The 17,602-nt window shown below is 38.8% G+C and overlaps 1 protein-coding gene across 1 annotated transcript; it reads left to right on the plus strand.

Annotated features, from left to right (window-relative positions):
• The first annotated feature begins 316 nt into the window (after positions 1-316).
• LOC133786118 (uncharacterized) lies at positions 317-16,790 on the plus strand. The gene is made up of 21 exons (XM_062225336.1): positions 317-627; positions 720-804; positions 1,975-2,014; positions 2,100-2,345; positions 2,933-3,032; positions 3,110-3,184; positions 8,945-9,043; positions 9,436-9,552; positions 9,666-9,781; positions 9,963-10,062; positions 10,854-11,212; positions 11,697-12,027; positions 12,308-12,522; positions 12,757-12,975; positions 13,318-13,504; positions 13,914-14,164; positions 14,249-14,341; positions 14,445-14,546; positions 14,839-15,196; positions 15,560-15,697; positions 15,779-16,790. The coding sequence occupies exons 1-21, from the start codon at positions 496-498 to the stop codon at positions 16,409-16,411; spliced, it is 3,996 nt and encodes a 1,331-aa protein (XP_062081320.1). The 5' UTR covers positions 317-495; the 3' UTR covers positions 16,412-16,790.
• Positions 16,791-17,602: the final 812 nt, after the last annotated feature.

A 17,602-nucleotide genomic window follows, 5' to 3' on the forward strand; every position in this document is an offset into this window, starting at 1 on the left:
AAAAAATTATTTTATGGAAAAATTATTTATTTTGATAATCGTGTACAATTTATTCGTTTCTCATTGTAATATATCGACATTACAATAAGATATATTTTGTTGATTAAATTTTATACATTATTGTTTATTAAAACAAAATCAATTGTGTCGTTTCTTTCTTTTATTGTCTTTTTTTTAAGATGTTGACCTCATCCTCATCGTATGTCGTTTTTGAGTCGTCTACTGCATCTCTGGTAAATTGTCGTTTATTAAATTGGTTGTCGTTTAATTTGGATTCGTAGTTTTCATTTTCAATTTTTACCAGAAAAAGGTTCCAAATCAGAGAAAGGCCAAGCTGGTTCATCTTAATGGTCGCAAAACTTGCTGTCTCTCTCTCAGCACCACTCCAGACGCCATAGACTACTGAGAAGGTGAAGGTGGTTAGGGAAATGTGTTTTCGCATCTGAACATTTCTTGTGCAAATTTAGAATCACCATTGAGAAGAAACTCTAGAAAATGTTGCGACTGAAAGCATTCAGGCCGAGCAACGAGAAGATCGTGAAGATCCAGTTACATCCAACACATCCATGGATGGTCACTGCCGATGCATCAGATCACGTTTCTGTTTGGAATTGGGAACATCGTCAGGTACCTCTTCTTCTTCGTCTTCCTTTTAAACCCATCCGAGAACTGGAGAATCGATCTCTGGTCTATCTTACTTTTGATCTATGGATTCTTAGGTAATCTACGAGCTCAAAGCTGGTGGTGTTGATGAGAGGCGTTTGGTCGGTGCAAAGTTGGAGAAGCTTGCCGAGGGTGAATCAGGTACAAATGTACTTCTTTATCGTTTTGAGCTTTTAGTTCGAATTACGTTGACACTAATAAATTTAAGCAATTCATGGCTACGGTTGATTCAATTTTAATTCTGAAATCTTTAGATTTTGTAGATTAGTACAGCCAACCTTATATATTGATAGAAAATAGAACTATTGGCTGTTCAATTGTATTATCTTATTGAAGTTCAGATCTGAATCTTTCTGACTACTATTAGGAAGCTTAGAGGAAAAACTTAAATCCAGAAAGGCCTTTAATTCAGCCTAGGTACTGAGTTTATTAGTCTGTTTGAACTCTTAACGATGTTGGTGAAGAATGGTTTGCTAGCATTTTAAAGATTGATGAATGTAGAATATTGTTTTTTATGTTATTTTTTGGGGAAATGATCAAGGCTAAAATAATATTTATCCTAAGCAATTTACGGAAATCTGAAATACAAGTACATTTTCCTCTTAACCTTCCACACTTCTCTCATATTCTTCTATTTCAGTTTCCCATGAGCTGGCTAGCTAAGATTGTTGTTGTGTACTCGCTTTAGTTTGAAAAACTCCAGCTCTCGTCATTGGATTTATTCCATGCTCTAGTTTAACTTGTATCTAGAAGCACATGAGAAGTGGTGTTTACTTTTTCTATACCTTTTTGTGTCTGGGGCATTATGATTCTCTTAGTGTCTTTAGATTTCATAATAAAAAAAAATTAAAATTCTATTCTATGCTTAATTCATTTCAGAGATCTTTATATTTAGGTAGCGGCTTAGCGCAAAGTACAGATTTTTATATTATATTTCTAGGTATTATATACATTATAAAATTATGCAGTGTTGCCGTTGGAAGAAAATTCTTCAGATAAAGATCATTTTAGACCTTAGATGTCATTTCTGAATGCTGTCTATTTCAATGATTATAAGAAAATTCTAGCTTGAAATTCATTGACATATTGTAACAGTTGAACTTTAAGATACATAACAGGAGTCAGTTTATTTAAGATACACACCTCTAACTTGATCAGTGTGGGTAATAGTAGTGAGCTCATGTTCTGACTTTTAGTATGAAACAATTTTTAAACCAGGCTGTCTTAATCTGTTAGTGAGGCTATGCAGCTTTTCTGTTGCAACGAAGTTAATTCTCATGTCTTCTTTCTCTTGATGTTTGTTCATGATAGAGCCTAAAGGGAAGCCTACTGAAGCCATGCGTGGAGGGAGGTAATGGATTTTTACATCTGTTCCTTTTTTTGGCTGCTACAGTCTTTCAATTGGAACCTGACTTCCATCTTGCTTCCCATTAAAGTGTTAAGCAGGTGAGCTTCTATGATGATGATGTACGATTTTGGCAACTTTGGCGCAACCGTGCTGCAGCGGCTGAGGCTCCATCAGCCATCAATCATGTCACCTCTTTCAGTTCTCCTCCTCCATCAACAAAAGGAAGGCATTTTCTTGTAATCTGTTGTGAAAATAAAGCCATTTTTCTTGACTTGGTGACCATGCGTGGCCGAGACGTACCGAAGCAGGAGCTTGATAACAAATCACTTCTTTGGTAATAATGATTTTCTAAACTTAAAATCTATTTATATTGTAGTTGAAATGACTCTCCATGCAATTCATTACCTTTTTATTTTGCTTCTGTGCTGCTGCGAGTCATATATATTAATTAATTTGGTAATAAATGTAGTATCATATAAGGGAAAATTTTCATACTATAATTATTTTGTAAGATCTATGCTAGGAAAAATTACATTTGTTGGTCAATCTCTTCTTTAATTCACTAAGATACAACACAAAAAATATAGAGTTTATTCTTTTTGAAAGTTTATTATTCTTAAAAAAAATGATATAAATAACAAAAAAGGGTAGTAGTGCAGATATGGTTTGTTATTTGGAATCTTGAATGAAGTGATTCTCTTTACATAAGGATTTGGTGGAAAAAACATTAAATATCAACATGCTAAGCGTCCACTACAGAGTGGGTTGCCTTGCCAAATAAACATTATGTTGAGCTCTTAACAGAGCAAGCCCAATTAGTAATGGCTGTACATTAGGGTCGTACTTGTTGTATTTTTGCTGTTCGTTTTTTTTTTGGTCTTATTATTATTGTTGCTAACATTTTCCTGCTGACTTTTGCAGTATGGAGTTCCTTTCTAGATCCACTGCCGGAGATGTTCCTCTCGTTGCTTTTGGTGGATCAGATGGTGTCATTAGAGTTCTATCGATGATATCATGGAAGGTGCAGCTTTTGTCAAAATTTTGGTCTATCACAAATGAGTGTAAATTTAGGTTTATGACAGTACCCATTTCCTGCAGCTAGTACGAAGATACACTGGAGGACACAAAGGTTCAATTTCTTGTCTAATGACGTTTATGGCTTCTTCCGGTGAGGTAGGTTTTTAATTGTAGAAAATGAATTTGGGTCAATTTTATTCATAATATTCATGATTTTGATAGACCTCCTATTAATTACGTGTACGCTAGGAGAGGGGGGATAAAAGAGAGGACAGGTCAGCCAGTTAGTTATGAGAATTCTGGTTGAGTGTAGGAGGGTACACGGGGTAAATTAGGCCAGAGTATATAGCTGAGTAATTTTGTTGTATTGAGCATGGAGAAATTGGTGTAATTTTCTGTTTTGTTTGGAGAGAACCAAGCTCTCGAATTCTTGGTAATTTGAATGATAATTCTGGCCAAATTCTTGCTATCTTTCCTACTGTTTTATTTGCAATCTATTTTGTACTGCTATCATATTGGTATCAGAGCACAGATCTACCATGGGACCTAAAACTATTCCGCAGCTGGAGTTGGTGGAAGAGAAACTTGAAGAGGTGCAATCTGAGCTGAGACGTGAAGTTTCGGAAATGAGAGCTCAGATGCAACACTTCCCACAGGAGCTCGAGGCTCTTCGCACGGATACCCAGAGAATTCCGGGACTGGAGAAGAAGGTGGAGTTCTTGATTGGCCATATCACAACGTTGTTGCAAGGATCGACGCGTATGGGTACGACGGGGCCAAGTGAGGAGAACGACCGACAACGACGGGCAGTGGACGGTGACTGTTCGGCATCCCATGCTCCGCAACCAGATCCGACGGGAACACAACAGCCCCCTACGATGCCGGCGGAGACTACGGCCACTCCGGTCGATTTCTCTGGCGGACGTGATTTCGGTCCTCCCCGTATGGAGCTTCCTCTGTTTTCTGGTGAAAATCCCGACGGATGGGTGTTGCGGGCTGAACGTTACTTTGTTTTGAACCGATTCTCTGAGCATCACAAGTTGGAAGCGGCTATCATTGGGTTAGAGGGAGCTGCCCTAACTTGGTTCCAGTGGGAGAACCAGAGGCATCCCATCACTTCGTGGTCGACATTGAAGCGGCTGTTGCTGCTTCAATTCCGTGAGGTGCCGATTGGGTCGACGACAGAGGAGCTGCTGTCCATTCGACAAGAGACCACGGTGAAGGCTTATCGTCTTCGTTGGGAGGCCCTGGCTTCTCGGGTGGCCGGCGTCCCGGAGCACGTATTGGAAGGGTGTTTCGTCAAGGGGCTGAAGGAGGAGATTAAGGGACCGTTGCATATGTTACAGCCTTTGGGCTTAGCCCATATCATGGACACAGCCCAGCGTATTGAAGAAGGGCACCAACTTCTGGGATTGGGCCTTCAGCACAAAGGGGCTTACACTAGGGTTTCTCCAGGCCCAATTACACCACCACGTTACTCTCCTTTCCCTGCGACTGTACGGCCGACTCAGCCCCCTTTCACGAACAGTTCTGGGCCGATATCGACGTTTTCTGGGCAGTGGGGAGGCAAACAACCCAGTTCTTCAACACCTAAACGTTTGACAGAAACTGAATACCAAGATAAACGCAGCAAGGGCCTTTGCTTTAGGTGTGATAAAAAATTTCACAGGGGGCATGTATGTGAACAAAAGACATTACAGGTGCTTTTGGTGGGAGATGACAATGAGGAGAGCGAACCTTCAGAGTCCCCTCCTCTTAGCCCAGAAGCCAGCGTGGAAGCAACATCGGAAGACCAGTTAGCTATGTTATCATTGAATTCATTAGTCGGCATCTCTTCAGCTCATACGATGAAGCTATCGGGTATGATTGCCGAACAACCAGTCACAGTCCTTATTGATAGTGGTGCGACACATAACTTCATCTCAAAGGAGTTAGTGGAGGCTTCGAAGATCCCCATTACAGCGACTACAGCTTATGGAGTCCTACTTGGGACGGGAGGTAAGGTGAGAACGGACGGAGTTTGTACGAACGTGGAGCTGGAGCTGGGCACTTTAAAGGTGATTACTGATTTTCTACCGCTGGATTTGGGTGGTGCGGATGTTATCTTGGGTATTCAGTGGCTAGGGTCGCTGGTAAATATGCAAGTTAATTGGAAAACGATGGTGATGAAGTTTGAAGTGGGAGGAACATGGATCACACTACAAGGGGACCCCAGTTTATGTAAATCACAAATTTCGCTCAAGGCACTTATTCATTCGGTTCAGCAAGAGGGGCAAGGTTACTGGATTCAGTTTGGTTCCCTGTCCACGGAACACATCCAAGAACCCGACTGTGTACCGCCGGCAGTAGTGTCATTATTGCAGCAGCATGAGCCAGTTTTTTATTTGCCGGAAGGATTACCACCGCAGCGTTCTCATGAGCACAAGATTACTTTAAAGGAGGGGGCTGGTCCAATTTCAGTTCGTCCTTATCGCTATGCGCAGGTCCAGAAAGATGAAATTGAGCGATTAGTTAAGGAAATGCTGCGAGCCAGAATTATACAGCCTAGCACGAGCCCTTTTTCCAGCCCAGTTTTGTTGGTAAAGAAAAAAGATGGCAGCTGGAGGTTTTGCGTGGATTATAGAGCATTAAATCGGGAAACCGTTGCTGATAAGTTCCCCATTCCAGTCATTGACGAGCTTCTTGATGAGTTGTATGGCGCAAAAGTGTTTTCTAAGTTGGATCTCAAGTCGGGTTATCATCAAATTCGCATGGCAGCTAGGGATGTTGAAAAGACAGCGTTTCGCACGCATGAGGGACATTACGAATTTTTAGTCATGCCTTTTGGCTTGACTAACGCTCCAGCTACATTCCAAGCCTTAATGAATGAGGTTTTTCGTGAATTTCTTAGAAAATTTGTGCTTGTTTTTTTTGACGATATTTTGATCTATAGTGCCTCCATGGAACTTCATCTGCAACACCTGGATATTGTCTTAAACTGCCTCAGCCAACACCAGCTGTTTGCAAACAAAAAGAAATGCTTATTTGCCCAGTCACAGTTGGAGTATTTAGGCCACATTGTTTCAGCAGAGGGGGTGTCCGCCGACCCCCTTAAATTGGCTGCCATGCGCCAATGGCCCACGCCAAGAACACTTAAGGAGCTGAGGGGATTTTTGGGCTTAACTGGATACTACCGAAAGTTCGTTCGAGGATATGGCCAGCTCGCTAAACCGTTGACAGACCAGTTAAAAAAAGATGCATTTGGCTGGAATGAAGAGGCACAGGCAGCGTTTGATGGTTTGAAACAGTCTCTGTGTGATATTCCAGTTTTGGCTTTGCCAAATTTTTCAAAACCGTTTGTGGTTGAAACGGATGCTTCCGGCACAGGTATTGGGGCTGTCTTGATGCAAAACCAGCGGCCTATTGCGTATTTCAGCAAAGCTTTGTCCCCTCGGGCTCGCGGTAAGTCAGTTTATGAAAGAGAACTCATGGCCATCGTCCTCGCTATCCAAAAATGGCGTCCATATTTACTTGGGAGACATTTCATTGTTCGAACTGATCAAAGGAGTTTACGGTACTTATTGGAGCAGCGTATGGTCGCCACTGAACACCAGAAATGGCTCACAAAACTGCTGGGGTATGATTTTCAGATTCAATATCGGCCCGGTTTAGAAAACAAGGCTGCCGATGCGTTATCGAGGGTGCTGCCAGAGGTAACTTGCCAAGCAATTTCAGTCCCAAATCTGATTTCTGTTGCTGATTTACAATCTCATGTCGCCACGGACCCACTGTTAGCTAAGATAATCCAGCACCTACAAGCAGGGAAGTCATGTACGGGGTACTCTTATCAACAAGGCTGTTTAAAGTTCAAAGGCAGGTTGGTTTTACCATCCTCTTCCCCGTTTATTCCGCTTTTGCTGCAGGAATACCATGACAGTAACGTAGGGGGTCACGCTGGCGTGTTTCGGACCTTTCAACGGATAGCTGCCGACTTCTATTGGCAAGGAATGCGAGCTGATATAAAGAAATATGTTGCTGAATGTTCAGTGTGCCAGCAGAATAAGTATTTGGCGCAATCTCCAACAGGTTTACTTCAGCCTCTTCCTATCCCGGAGCAAGTATGGGATGATATTTCTATGGATTTTATTGAGGGACTGCCTCAATCTAATGGCTTTGACTCGATATTGGTCGTGGTGGATCGCCTTTCTAAATATGCCCATTTTATCCCACTTCGGCACCCATACTCAGCCACCACCGTTGCATCAGTTTTTGTTAAGGAAGTTGTCAAATTACATGGTATTCCTCAATCTATTGTGACAGATTGTGACAAAATTTTTTTGAGCCTCTTTTGGAAGGAACTGTTTAGATTGCAAGGGACTGTTCTTAAGCGGAGTTCGGCGTACCACCCACAGACGGATGGCCAGACGGAGGTCGTCAATAGATGCTTGGAGACATATCTTCGCTGTTTCGTGAGTACGAAGACAACACAGTGGGTTAAATGGCTGCCATGGGCTGAGTTTTGGTACAACACTTCGTATCATTCCTCAGCGGGTATGACACCTTTCAAAGCTCTCTATCACAGAGATCCTCCACCTTTAATACGGCTGGAAGGTAACCAAACAATTGTTTCAGCAGTTGAGCAGAATTTACAGGCTCGGGATGAGGTTTTGGATTTATTAAAACTGAATCTCCAGCGTGCTCAGCAGAAGATGAAGCATCAAGCGGATAAAAAACGGAAAGATATTCAGTTTCAAGTGGGCGATAAAGTCTATGTGAAGCTCAAGCCTTATCGGCAGCGCACTTTGGCTAAAAGAAAAAACCAGAAATTGGGTCTGCTGTTTTTTGGCCCTTTTCCAGTGCTGTCACGCATTGGGGGTGCGGCTTATCGACTTCAGCTCCCATCGGATGCAAAGATCCACCCAGTTTTTCATGTTTCTGTACTTCGGCCAGCGTTGGGTCCTCTCCAATCTGCAACTAAGCTCCCTATGAATCTGTCCTCTGAGATGGAATGGCTGCTGGAACCCGAGAAGGTGTTGGACATACGACCAGGAACTCACAGAACACAGCCACAGGTTTTGATCCAGTGGCTACACCTTCCTGAATGCGAATCCACTTGGGAGGACTTTGCCACAATTCAGCAACAATTTCCAAGTTTCCACCTTGAGGACAAGGTGCGTCTTTGGGGGGGTAATGATAGACCTCCTATTAATTACGTGTACGCTAGGAGAGGGGGGATTAAAGAGAGGACAGGTCAGCCAGTTAGTTATGAGAATTCTGGTTGAGTGTAGGAGGGTACACGGGGTAAATTAGGCCAGAGTATATAGCTGAGTAATTTTGTTGTATTGAGCATGGAGAAATTGGTGTAATTTTCTGTTTTGTTTGGAGAGAACCAAGCTCTCGAATTCTTGGTAATTTGAATGATAATTCTGGCCAAATTCTTGCTATCTTTCCTACTGTTTTATTTGCAATCTATTTTGTACTGCTATCAGATTTTCATGTATAATTTAATGTGTTTGCATCTTGCATAACTGCATCATTTAAAAGTATCCCTTTTCTGTAGTGTTGGATATTGTCCAAATGCTTTTTGGAAACTAATAGCCAATAAATAAGAAACAAAACAGGCTTAAGTTTTCATTAGGGCTTTGTATTTGAAGCCTATTGATGAATTATAGAAAATTATTCATTTTAATGGAAGGATCTAGTTGTTGCAATGCCTCTATTCTTTATATAAATTTGTATTGTTGGAGTACAGTGTCAGGCTTTGTAATGTTATTCTTGTATACATAAACACGGGCATGCTAATGCAGAGTCATACCTACCCATTGTCCTGACACTCTTAGCATGAATATTTGTTTCTTTATGTCATTTATGACTTCTGTATACATGCATATGTCTTTCTAATTTAAACCCCAATTAACTACATTCTATTGTTTGCAGGCACTTCTGGTTTCTGGGGCTAGTGATGGATTGCTTGTCCTTTGGAGTGCAGATCACAGTCAAGACTCACGAGAACTAGTACCAAAATTAAGCTTAAAGGTATTAATCTGTAATTTAACATTTATCATTTATTCACTTTTTCTTTTAACCTGCATCGTAACTCTTCATAATTTTGACTTTTCTAAAAAGTTATGCTAGGATTTCACCTTTATTGAGATGTAACATTGACTAGGAATGTCCATCAATCCTATTTGAAAGATATAATAATGTGGACATCCATAACTCATTCAGATTTATTTTTGTTAATTTTACGTCATCTCCCTCTTTCTCTCTTCCCTTTTTTTTGTTGTTGTTTTCCTTGATGTGCATGAACTAAGGAGTTTGATGTGCTTAAATATTTGCTGGTTCATAGGATAAATGAGTTGTGTTGTATTAAATTTGAAATACTTACAAAACTTTTAATGTGCATACTTGTTCATGAATTCTTGCAGGCACATGATGGTGGTGTTGTGGCTGTTGAGCTTTCTAGAGTCATTGGAGGTGCTCCACAGCTTGTTACAATTGGTGCAGATAAAACATTAGCTATATGGGACACAATCTCTTTCAAGGTGTTCTATTAACTTTATGGTTTTTGATTCATGAATACATCCCCTTGATAATGAAAATCTCAGGCATGTTGGTTGTTCTTTTCTCACATAAGTTTTTTTGTCTTGTTTCTCAGGAATTAAGGCGGATTAAACCTGTTCCTAGGCTAGCATGTCATAGTGTGGCATCTTGGTCCCATCCGCGAGCTCCAAATCTTGATATTTTAACCTGTGTTAAAGATTCTCATATATGGTATGCATTATTTTGTCCAGTGCTCCATTGATAAAATTTCTCCATGTTAATCAATGTATATCAACAGTGAATTTTTGAAATGAATATGTTCAATATGAACAATGAGCATTATGTATATATGTTTTTTTTTTCTTGATTCTCTTCAAAGAATAATCGAAATTATTTTTCAAAAATTTGGCAGGGCTATTGAACACCCCACTTACTCGGCACTAACAAGGCCGTTATGTGAACTATCATCTCTACTCCCTCCACATGTACTTGCACCTAACAAGAAAATCAGGGTGAGTTTTCATATATATAAGTACATATTATTTTTCTTATGATTTGCTTTGTACAATTTTAGTTAGACTCTTACATGTGTGTTACCTTGGAAAAGTTGGAATAAAAGAATCATGTTCTCTTGGAGATTGGCAGAAAAGCTCTCTCTCTCTTTGTGTATGTGTATATTTTATAAGAAACTATAATAGTATGAATAGTATTAAAAGCTTACAAAAGCAAAGGAAACGAAAAATTCCCACAATAGCAAAAAATAAATTCAAAACCAGAAACAAAATAAAATCACACTAGTCAAACAATTCCTAAAAACAAAAATTTTAAAATCCTTTACACTTTTCAACCAAAGTGCGACCTAAAATTGAACAATTTCCTCTTTCCTTTACTGGCCAAAAACCCATTGAGAATTAAAAAGATCAGCCAGAGAAATGCGAATCCCGGCAATCTTGATCCACCCGAAACTCCAAAATTGATCATTACATAAAGCTGATGGTTGAAACAACACTTAAGTTATTTAGTAGCTCACTCTGTTTTCATCCCAAGTTGCCTCTTTCGTGATGTTGGTCCCACTAGAGGGTGTTGACTATGATACCGTTATTACAACTTACAACTCCTTAGGTAGAAATCACTCGCAAAAGACTATGAGAGAAGGGTGCCCAAGTGGTTGTAAACTACCAATTAATCCCATACTTCGTCGATGTGGGATCTTAACACTTGAACCCTGTCAAATTATGCTTTTGTATCACTCATATTTGTTTTTTTTTCGATGTATCAATTTGAAATATCAGTTCCATTGCAGGTTTATTGTATGACAGCACATCCTTTACAGCCTCACCTTGTTGCTACTGGAAGCAATGTTGGTGTTATAATCAGCGAGTTTGACCCTAGATCTCTTCCAGCAGTTGCTTCACTGCCAACACCCTCAGGGAGCCGAGAGCACTCTGCTATCTATGTAGTTGAAAGGGAGCTCAAGCTACTAAATTTTCAGTTGTCCCAGACAGCAAATCCTTCCCTTGGGAACAATGGCTCCTTGTCAGAAACAGGAAGGCTTCGGGGAGACTCTCCTGAACAATTACACGTCAAGCAGATAAAAAAGCACATCAGTACTCCTGTTCCTCATGATTCATATTCAGTGCTCTCTGTAAGCAGTTCAGGAAAGTAAGTTGCCTTTAGTTCGTAATGTAGCTTTCATTAATTGATCTTTTATTCCATCTTAATTCTTTTTTAATTGTACTGCTTTTAAGAAAAGTTTTTTATTCAATGTTGTTGTAGTAGTCAGGTTTGTATTTTAAAGGGTTTTAACTATTTTTCTTATGTATGGATGGGTACTCTGGTTGTAGTGTCTGGAATTGTGCCATGATTATTCATTTTACTGAATTCAAATCTCGTGTTCTCTCCATCTCACCTGTAAAAAATGAGAACTAATTAAAAATAATATTTAATTTCATTTATTTATTTTCCTCTAGTGTATAAATAGTCATTTTAAATGAGTTGTTATTTTTTGACTAGTGGGACAGGAAAAAAGGTATAGGAGATTTGAGTTCCATTGTACGACATACTTTTTGTTTGCAATCTCTGGTGGTATATAAAGTTGGAATAGTCATAGTAATGTTGCCATTTTTTGTAAATGATCTGGTTGCAGGTATATTGCAATTGTGTGGCCTGATATTCCTTACTTCTCTATCTATAAAGTCAGTGATTGGTCCATAGTTGATTCAGGAAGTGCAAGGCTCCTAGCGTGGGATACCTGTCGTGATAGGTATGCTATATTGGAGTCTGCATTGCCTCCTAGAATTCCTGTAATTCCTAAAGGCGGCTCATCAAGAAAAGCGAAGGAAGCTGCTGCGGCTGCAGCACAAGCGGCAGCGGCTGCTGCTTCTGCTGCTTCTTCAGCCAATGTTCAAGTTCGAATCTTGCTGGATGATGGAACATCTAATATATTCACAACATCTATAGGTGGTCGCAGCGAGCCGGTATTCATTTTTTTTATTTCTGTAGTTGGTTAGAAAGTTGTTTTTTTTTTAATGATAATTCTGTATTTAAACAAACTTTAAAGTCGCTCCTGGTAATGTTGTTCCTTCACCTGAAACAAATCTCATAAGTTGATACTGAGCACTAGAGGTGATATGTTAATTATCATCAGTTTACTCTCAGACCTCAGTGGACCTACAAAATCATCCTGTAGCATTTTGGGCTGTTCATTTGCCAAATAAATACATGGTTTAATTATTATTTGAAATTAACACATTGTAGGTCATTGGCTTGCATGGAGGGGCATTACTTGGTGTTGCATACCGAACATCTCGAAGAGTCAGCCCTGTTGCTGCTACAGCTATTTCAACAATTCAATCTATGCCCTTGTCTGGATTTGGAACCAGTGGTCTCTCTTCTTTTGCCACTTTCGATGATGGATTTTCTTCTAATAGATCTCCAACTGAGGCTGCACCACCTAACTTTCAGCTATACAGGTCTTTTATGCTGTACTTATATGTGTAGTTTTTGGTAATTTGTTTTGGGCGTGAATTGTTTCATTCATCTTTATATGTATATTTATAGTTCATTTTACATTGGGCTTCAGAAATCAGGTAGCAATAAGTTAAAATGTACTGAATGAGATCAAACTGTTGAGATGCCATTGTTTATGCAAGTTGGTAGTAAGATGTAAATTGACTGTCAAAATTTTATATGGGTTTATTATGCAGTTGGGAAACTTCTCAGCCTGTTGGAGGACTTCTTCCTCAACCAGAGTGGACAGCATGGGATCAAACTGTTGAGTACTGTGCTTTTGCCTATCCACAATACATTGTCATATCTTCATTGCGGCCACAATATAGATACCTGGGTGATGTTGCGATTCCCTATGCCACTGGTGGAGTTTGGCATCGGAGACAGCTTTTTGTTGCTACACCTACGACAATTGAGTAAGCAGTGCTTTATCCATGAAGCATCTTGATCACTTGCATTTATACGTCTAACTGAAAATTATTAAATTCTGTAATTTAATTGATTTCCCAAATGAGTAATGTACAAATTAATCCACAAAGAAAGTTGACTAGGCTGGAAAGTAATTACAATATTTTATCAACTTTACAAGCTATATTGTGAACATGTTAAATTTGCAAACCCATGATTTGAACTAATCTAATTTAGACAGCTAGATTTGACTCATCTAGGTTACCAACGTTAACCTCAATTCATTTATAAGTGGTATGATACTAGAGGAATTAAAAGTTGTTGCAATATTTGTTCTTGCTAATTTCCAGATGTGTGTTTGTGGATGCGGGAGTTGCTGCTATTGATATTGAAACAAAAAAGATAAAAGAGGAGATGAAACAAAGAGAGGCACAAGAAAGAGCTGTTGCTGAGCATGGTGAGTTAGCACTGATCTCAGTGGATGGTCCCCAAAATGCTACTCAAGAAAGGATAGCGTTAAGGCTCCCAATGCTACAGGTAAATAGTATTTCTTCTCATTGCAAAGTGTACATTTATTGCCACTTGAGTATAGCTCTAGTGGTTGGGTGGGTGTGTTGTGAGTAAGAAGTTGGTAGTTCAAACCTCGGATGGGACTAAATATGGTTAACTAATTGTTTTTTACCCAAAAAATAAATGAGCATACATCTGTGATTACTTTCCTAGAAAGAGAAAATAAAGTCTGGTACCAAGAAGTGAATCCATCAACATCTAAAAAATGTAATTAATTTGTATACATAATATATATTTCTTTCTTCTCAAGAGAAACCTAGGACTAGAAGAGTTATAGTAATATTTTATAATAAATGATGCTAGCTATTCATTTCCTATCATTAGTTCTTGTCTTAATAAAGTCTTTCTATTGGTCATTTAAAATCTTCCTTTCCAGGTGGTCCGCTTGGCTTCATTTCAGCATGCTCCTTCAGTGCCACCTTTCCTCTCGTTGCCAAAACACTCTAGAGTTGATGGGGATGATTCGATATTTCAAAAAGAGATGGAAGAGAGAAAGGTCAATGAGATAGCTGTTGGTGGTGGAGGGGTGTCTGTGGCAGTTACTCGTTTCCCAACAGAGCAGAAACGACCTGTGGGTCCTTTGATTGTGGTGGGTGTTAGAGATGGTGTTCTTTGGCTAATAGATAGGTAAGTTGATTCCCTACATTATGTTTAGACTCTTTTTTGTTTGGAAAACATAAAAGGAATCAAGTCAATTTTTTTTCATGACAGGTACATGTGTGCCCATGCATTATCTCTAAGTCACCCTGGTATTCGCTGCCGATGTCTTGCTGCTTATGGAGATGCTGTTAGTGCTGTAAAGTGGTACAATATTTGTCTTGAGATTCTTCGGCAGATATTTTTTCTGTGGATTCCTCTACACAGAATTAATGTTGCCCCCTTTTTATGTATAATTTCTTCTGTACAGGGCAAGTAGGCTTGGGAGAGAACATCACGATGACTTAGCACAATTTATGATGGGTATGGGTTATGCTACAGAAGCACTTCATTTGCCTGGGATATCCAAGAGGTACATGTGCATAACTTTAGCTTTTGTTTCTTTTGATTTTTAAGCATTCTAGATCGATTTTGTTAGATCTTGTGTCAATCATTTCTTAACTCAAATTATAGAATCATGTACCCAAACATGCTAATTCCATTTGGATTTATTTTGTTACTCTGTTACCTTGTATGATATGTTTCCGTGATTGATATTTAGCTTTCCTGTAAAATATATAATTTTTTTCTAGTTCACGACTCCAAGTTTACAGAGTACATAAATATTCCTGCATGAATATTATATATCTTATTTCATTTTGTAGGTTGGAGTTTGATCTGGCTATGCAGAGTAATGATCTGAAAAGAGCTCTTCAATGCCTTCTTACCATGAGCAACAGTAGGGAGATGGGGCAAGATACCACAGGGCTCGAACTGAATGACATTCTCAATTTAACAGCTAAGAAAGAAAACTTGGTGGAAGCTGTACAAGGAATAGTGAAATTTGCTAAGGAATTTTTGGATCTTATTGACGCGGCAGATGCTACTGCACAAGCTGAAATTGCCCGGGAAGCTCTAAAACGTTTGGCTGCTGCAGGGTCAGTGAAAGGAGCTTTACAGGGTCACGAGTTAAGAGGACTAGCATTGCGCCTTGCAAATCATGGAGAGCTCACAAGGCTAAGTGTATGCTACTGTCTCATGTATATTTTGCTTGTATTCTAGTTCTGAGACCCATTGCCTATGATATTTATTTATAGTTACTATTTTTTTGGTTATCAACTCTTGAATTGATTGATGCACACTAGAATGTTTTAATAACCTTATATTCTTTGGATTCAAATATAGATTTCATTAAGATGTCTACCAAAATCCAATTTGATATTATGCACAATAACTGTATTATGTATATTAACCAGTTGTTCTCCATGTCTTTATTCGCTCCATCTCTCTTTCTCTCTTATTTATTTAATATATTAACTTATTTCTCAGATTATATTTGTGTGTATATTTAAAATACTAATATAAACACAATTGTCTTTACTGCAGGGATTGGTAAACAACTTGATCTCGGTTGGTCTTGGACGTGAAGCTGCATTTTCAGCTGCTGTGTTGGGAGACAATGCCCTCATGGAAAAGGCTTGGCAGGATACAGGAATGCTTGCCGAGGCTGTGCTCCATGCCCATGTATTACGCCTTTTATTATATCCTCATTCCCTTTACTGTTTTCAAGTATTTGATCTAACCTCCTTATCCATTTGACTTCAGGCTCATGGACGACCAACATTAAAAAGCTTGGTTCAGACTTGGAACAAAATACTGCAGAAGGAGGTTGATCACACACCATCAACAAAGATGGATGCTGCAGCTTCATTTTTGGCCTCTCTTGAGGACCCAAAGCTTACAAGTTTGGCAGAAGCAGGCAAGAAGCCACCAATTGAAATTTTACCACCAGGGATGCCAACTCTTACTGGTCCTATTTCTCTGGGCAAAAAACCAGCTCCAGCAACTCAGAATACAGAGCAACAACCTAAGCAATTGCTATTAGAAGGAGCTACTACTGCAGCTACACCATCACCAATATCTACACCACCAACAACAACGACGACAACAACAACAACAGAACCTTCTACGGAAACAGGAGCAGCGCCAACAGGAACAGAAGCCACTCCTCCAACTGCAGAAACTCCCGCACCCCAACCAGAATCAGGAGAACCTGTTCCAGCGGATACACTTCCTGTTCCATCAACAAGTAATTCAGATCAGGTGAATCCTGGAGAAACAACCGTTGTAGAATCATCTACCAATGTAGTCGAACCCTCTGAGGCTCCTCCTCAAGTTCCCGAGATCCAGGAAACTAATTTGCAGGCTTCATTACCAATAGGTGCGATGTCTACTTGAATTGCAAGACATGCCGGCGTGTCTGTCTTGACCAACAACAGAAATTTCTATATCGATACCGATGCACCGTGAAGAGTTCCATTAATTTACAATTTTCTACATTGACATAGAGAAAAGGAAGCGATTTTGAATAGTTAGTATCTGTAATTAATATGATGATCGACGTGTATCCTTTATTTGTTCATCTCATCAGTTTGTTCTCTTCTTTGTTGTTTTTTTGTTCATATTTGAAATTGTATTTTTTAAAATACTGATTAGGTAGAGCAGCTTCATCATGCTGTGCAGATTTGTAATTTTTTTTTCATTATCATTTTTTTTGGAGATCTTATTAATTTCTTCTATGGTAGCCAGATAAAGATCGGAAAACATTTTCTATCTATTTATTTTTTAATTTACACGAATACACGTTGAAAAGCTGGTAATTGTTTCACGAAGTTAGCAGATCTAATCTTCGTTTTCCGAAGTCCTTTATATGTAAATTTGCAAGTAGATCTGATTACGTTGAATCAGACATATGCTCTTGGAATTTGCATTTGTTGATTTTGTTCTTTCGATTCTGTAAATAATTTGCATTTTGGCCTTTTTGGTTTATAAAGTTTCGTATGATAAATGTATTTTTAATTGCAATGCATCCCATTAATGTCTGCTACCGATCATTGTACAGTATAATATGCACAATTATCCCCTTAAAGAAAAAAAAAATTATGCACAATTAAGCGTATTTAATCTACTGAAATATAAATCAGATTGTATATAAAGGCTAAGAAATGGAATGATTACTTGAAATAAATAAAACTACTAGGAAGTGTAAAGAATAAACAATTCAAAACAAAAGTTAAAGTGCAGTGATTTTCAAGATACAAGAAAGGAACGAGTAAAGCAAAATATTTAAATAGTTTGTGTTAGTTTCAAACTAGGAGAGTAATATTCATATAAAGAAATTTGTAAGTGTTTAATGTATTTCAATAGATGAATAGGATTCATGTTTAAAAATAGAGTAATGATATGTGCATCCAAAAAATGCGCTCAAACATTACATACAGTGATGTGATATTATTTTTTAAAATAGTGGATCTCAATTTTAATGTGATTAGCTCGGGAAAAATACCACTGTATGTAATGTTTATGTGCATATTTTGAGTGCACGTATCATTACTCCTAAAAATATGAAAGATGAAGAATGGTGAAAAA

This window comes from Humulus lupulus, chromosome 1, assembly GCF_963169125.1.
Source record: "Humulus lupulus chromosome 1, drHumLupu1.1, whole genome shotgun sequence".
Classification (NCBI taxonomy): domain Eukaryota; kingdom Viridiplantae; phylum Streptophyta; class Magnoliopsida; order Rosales; family Cannabaceae; genus Humulus; species Humulus lupulus.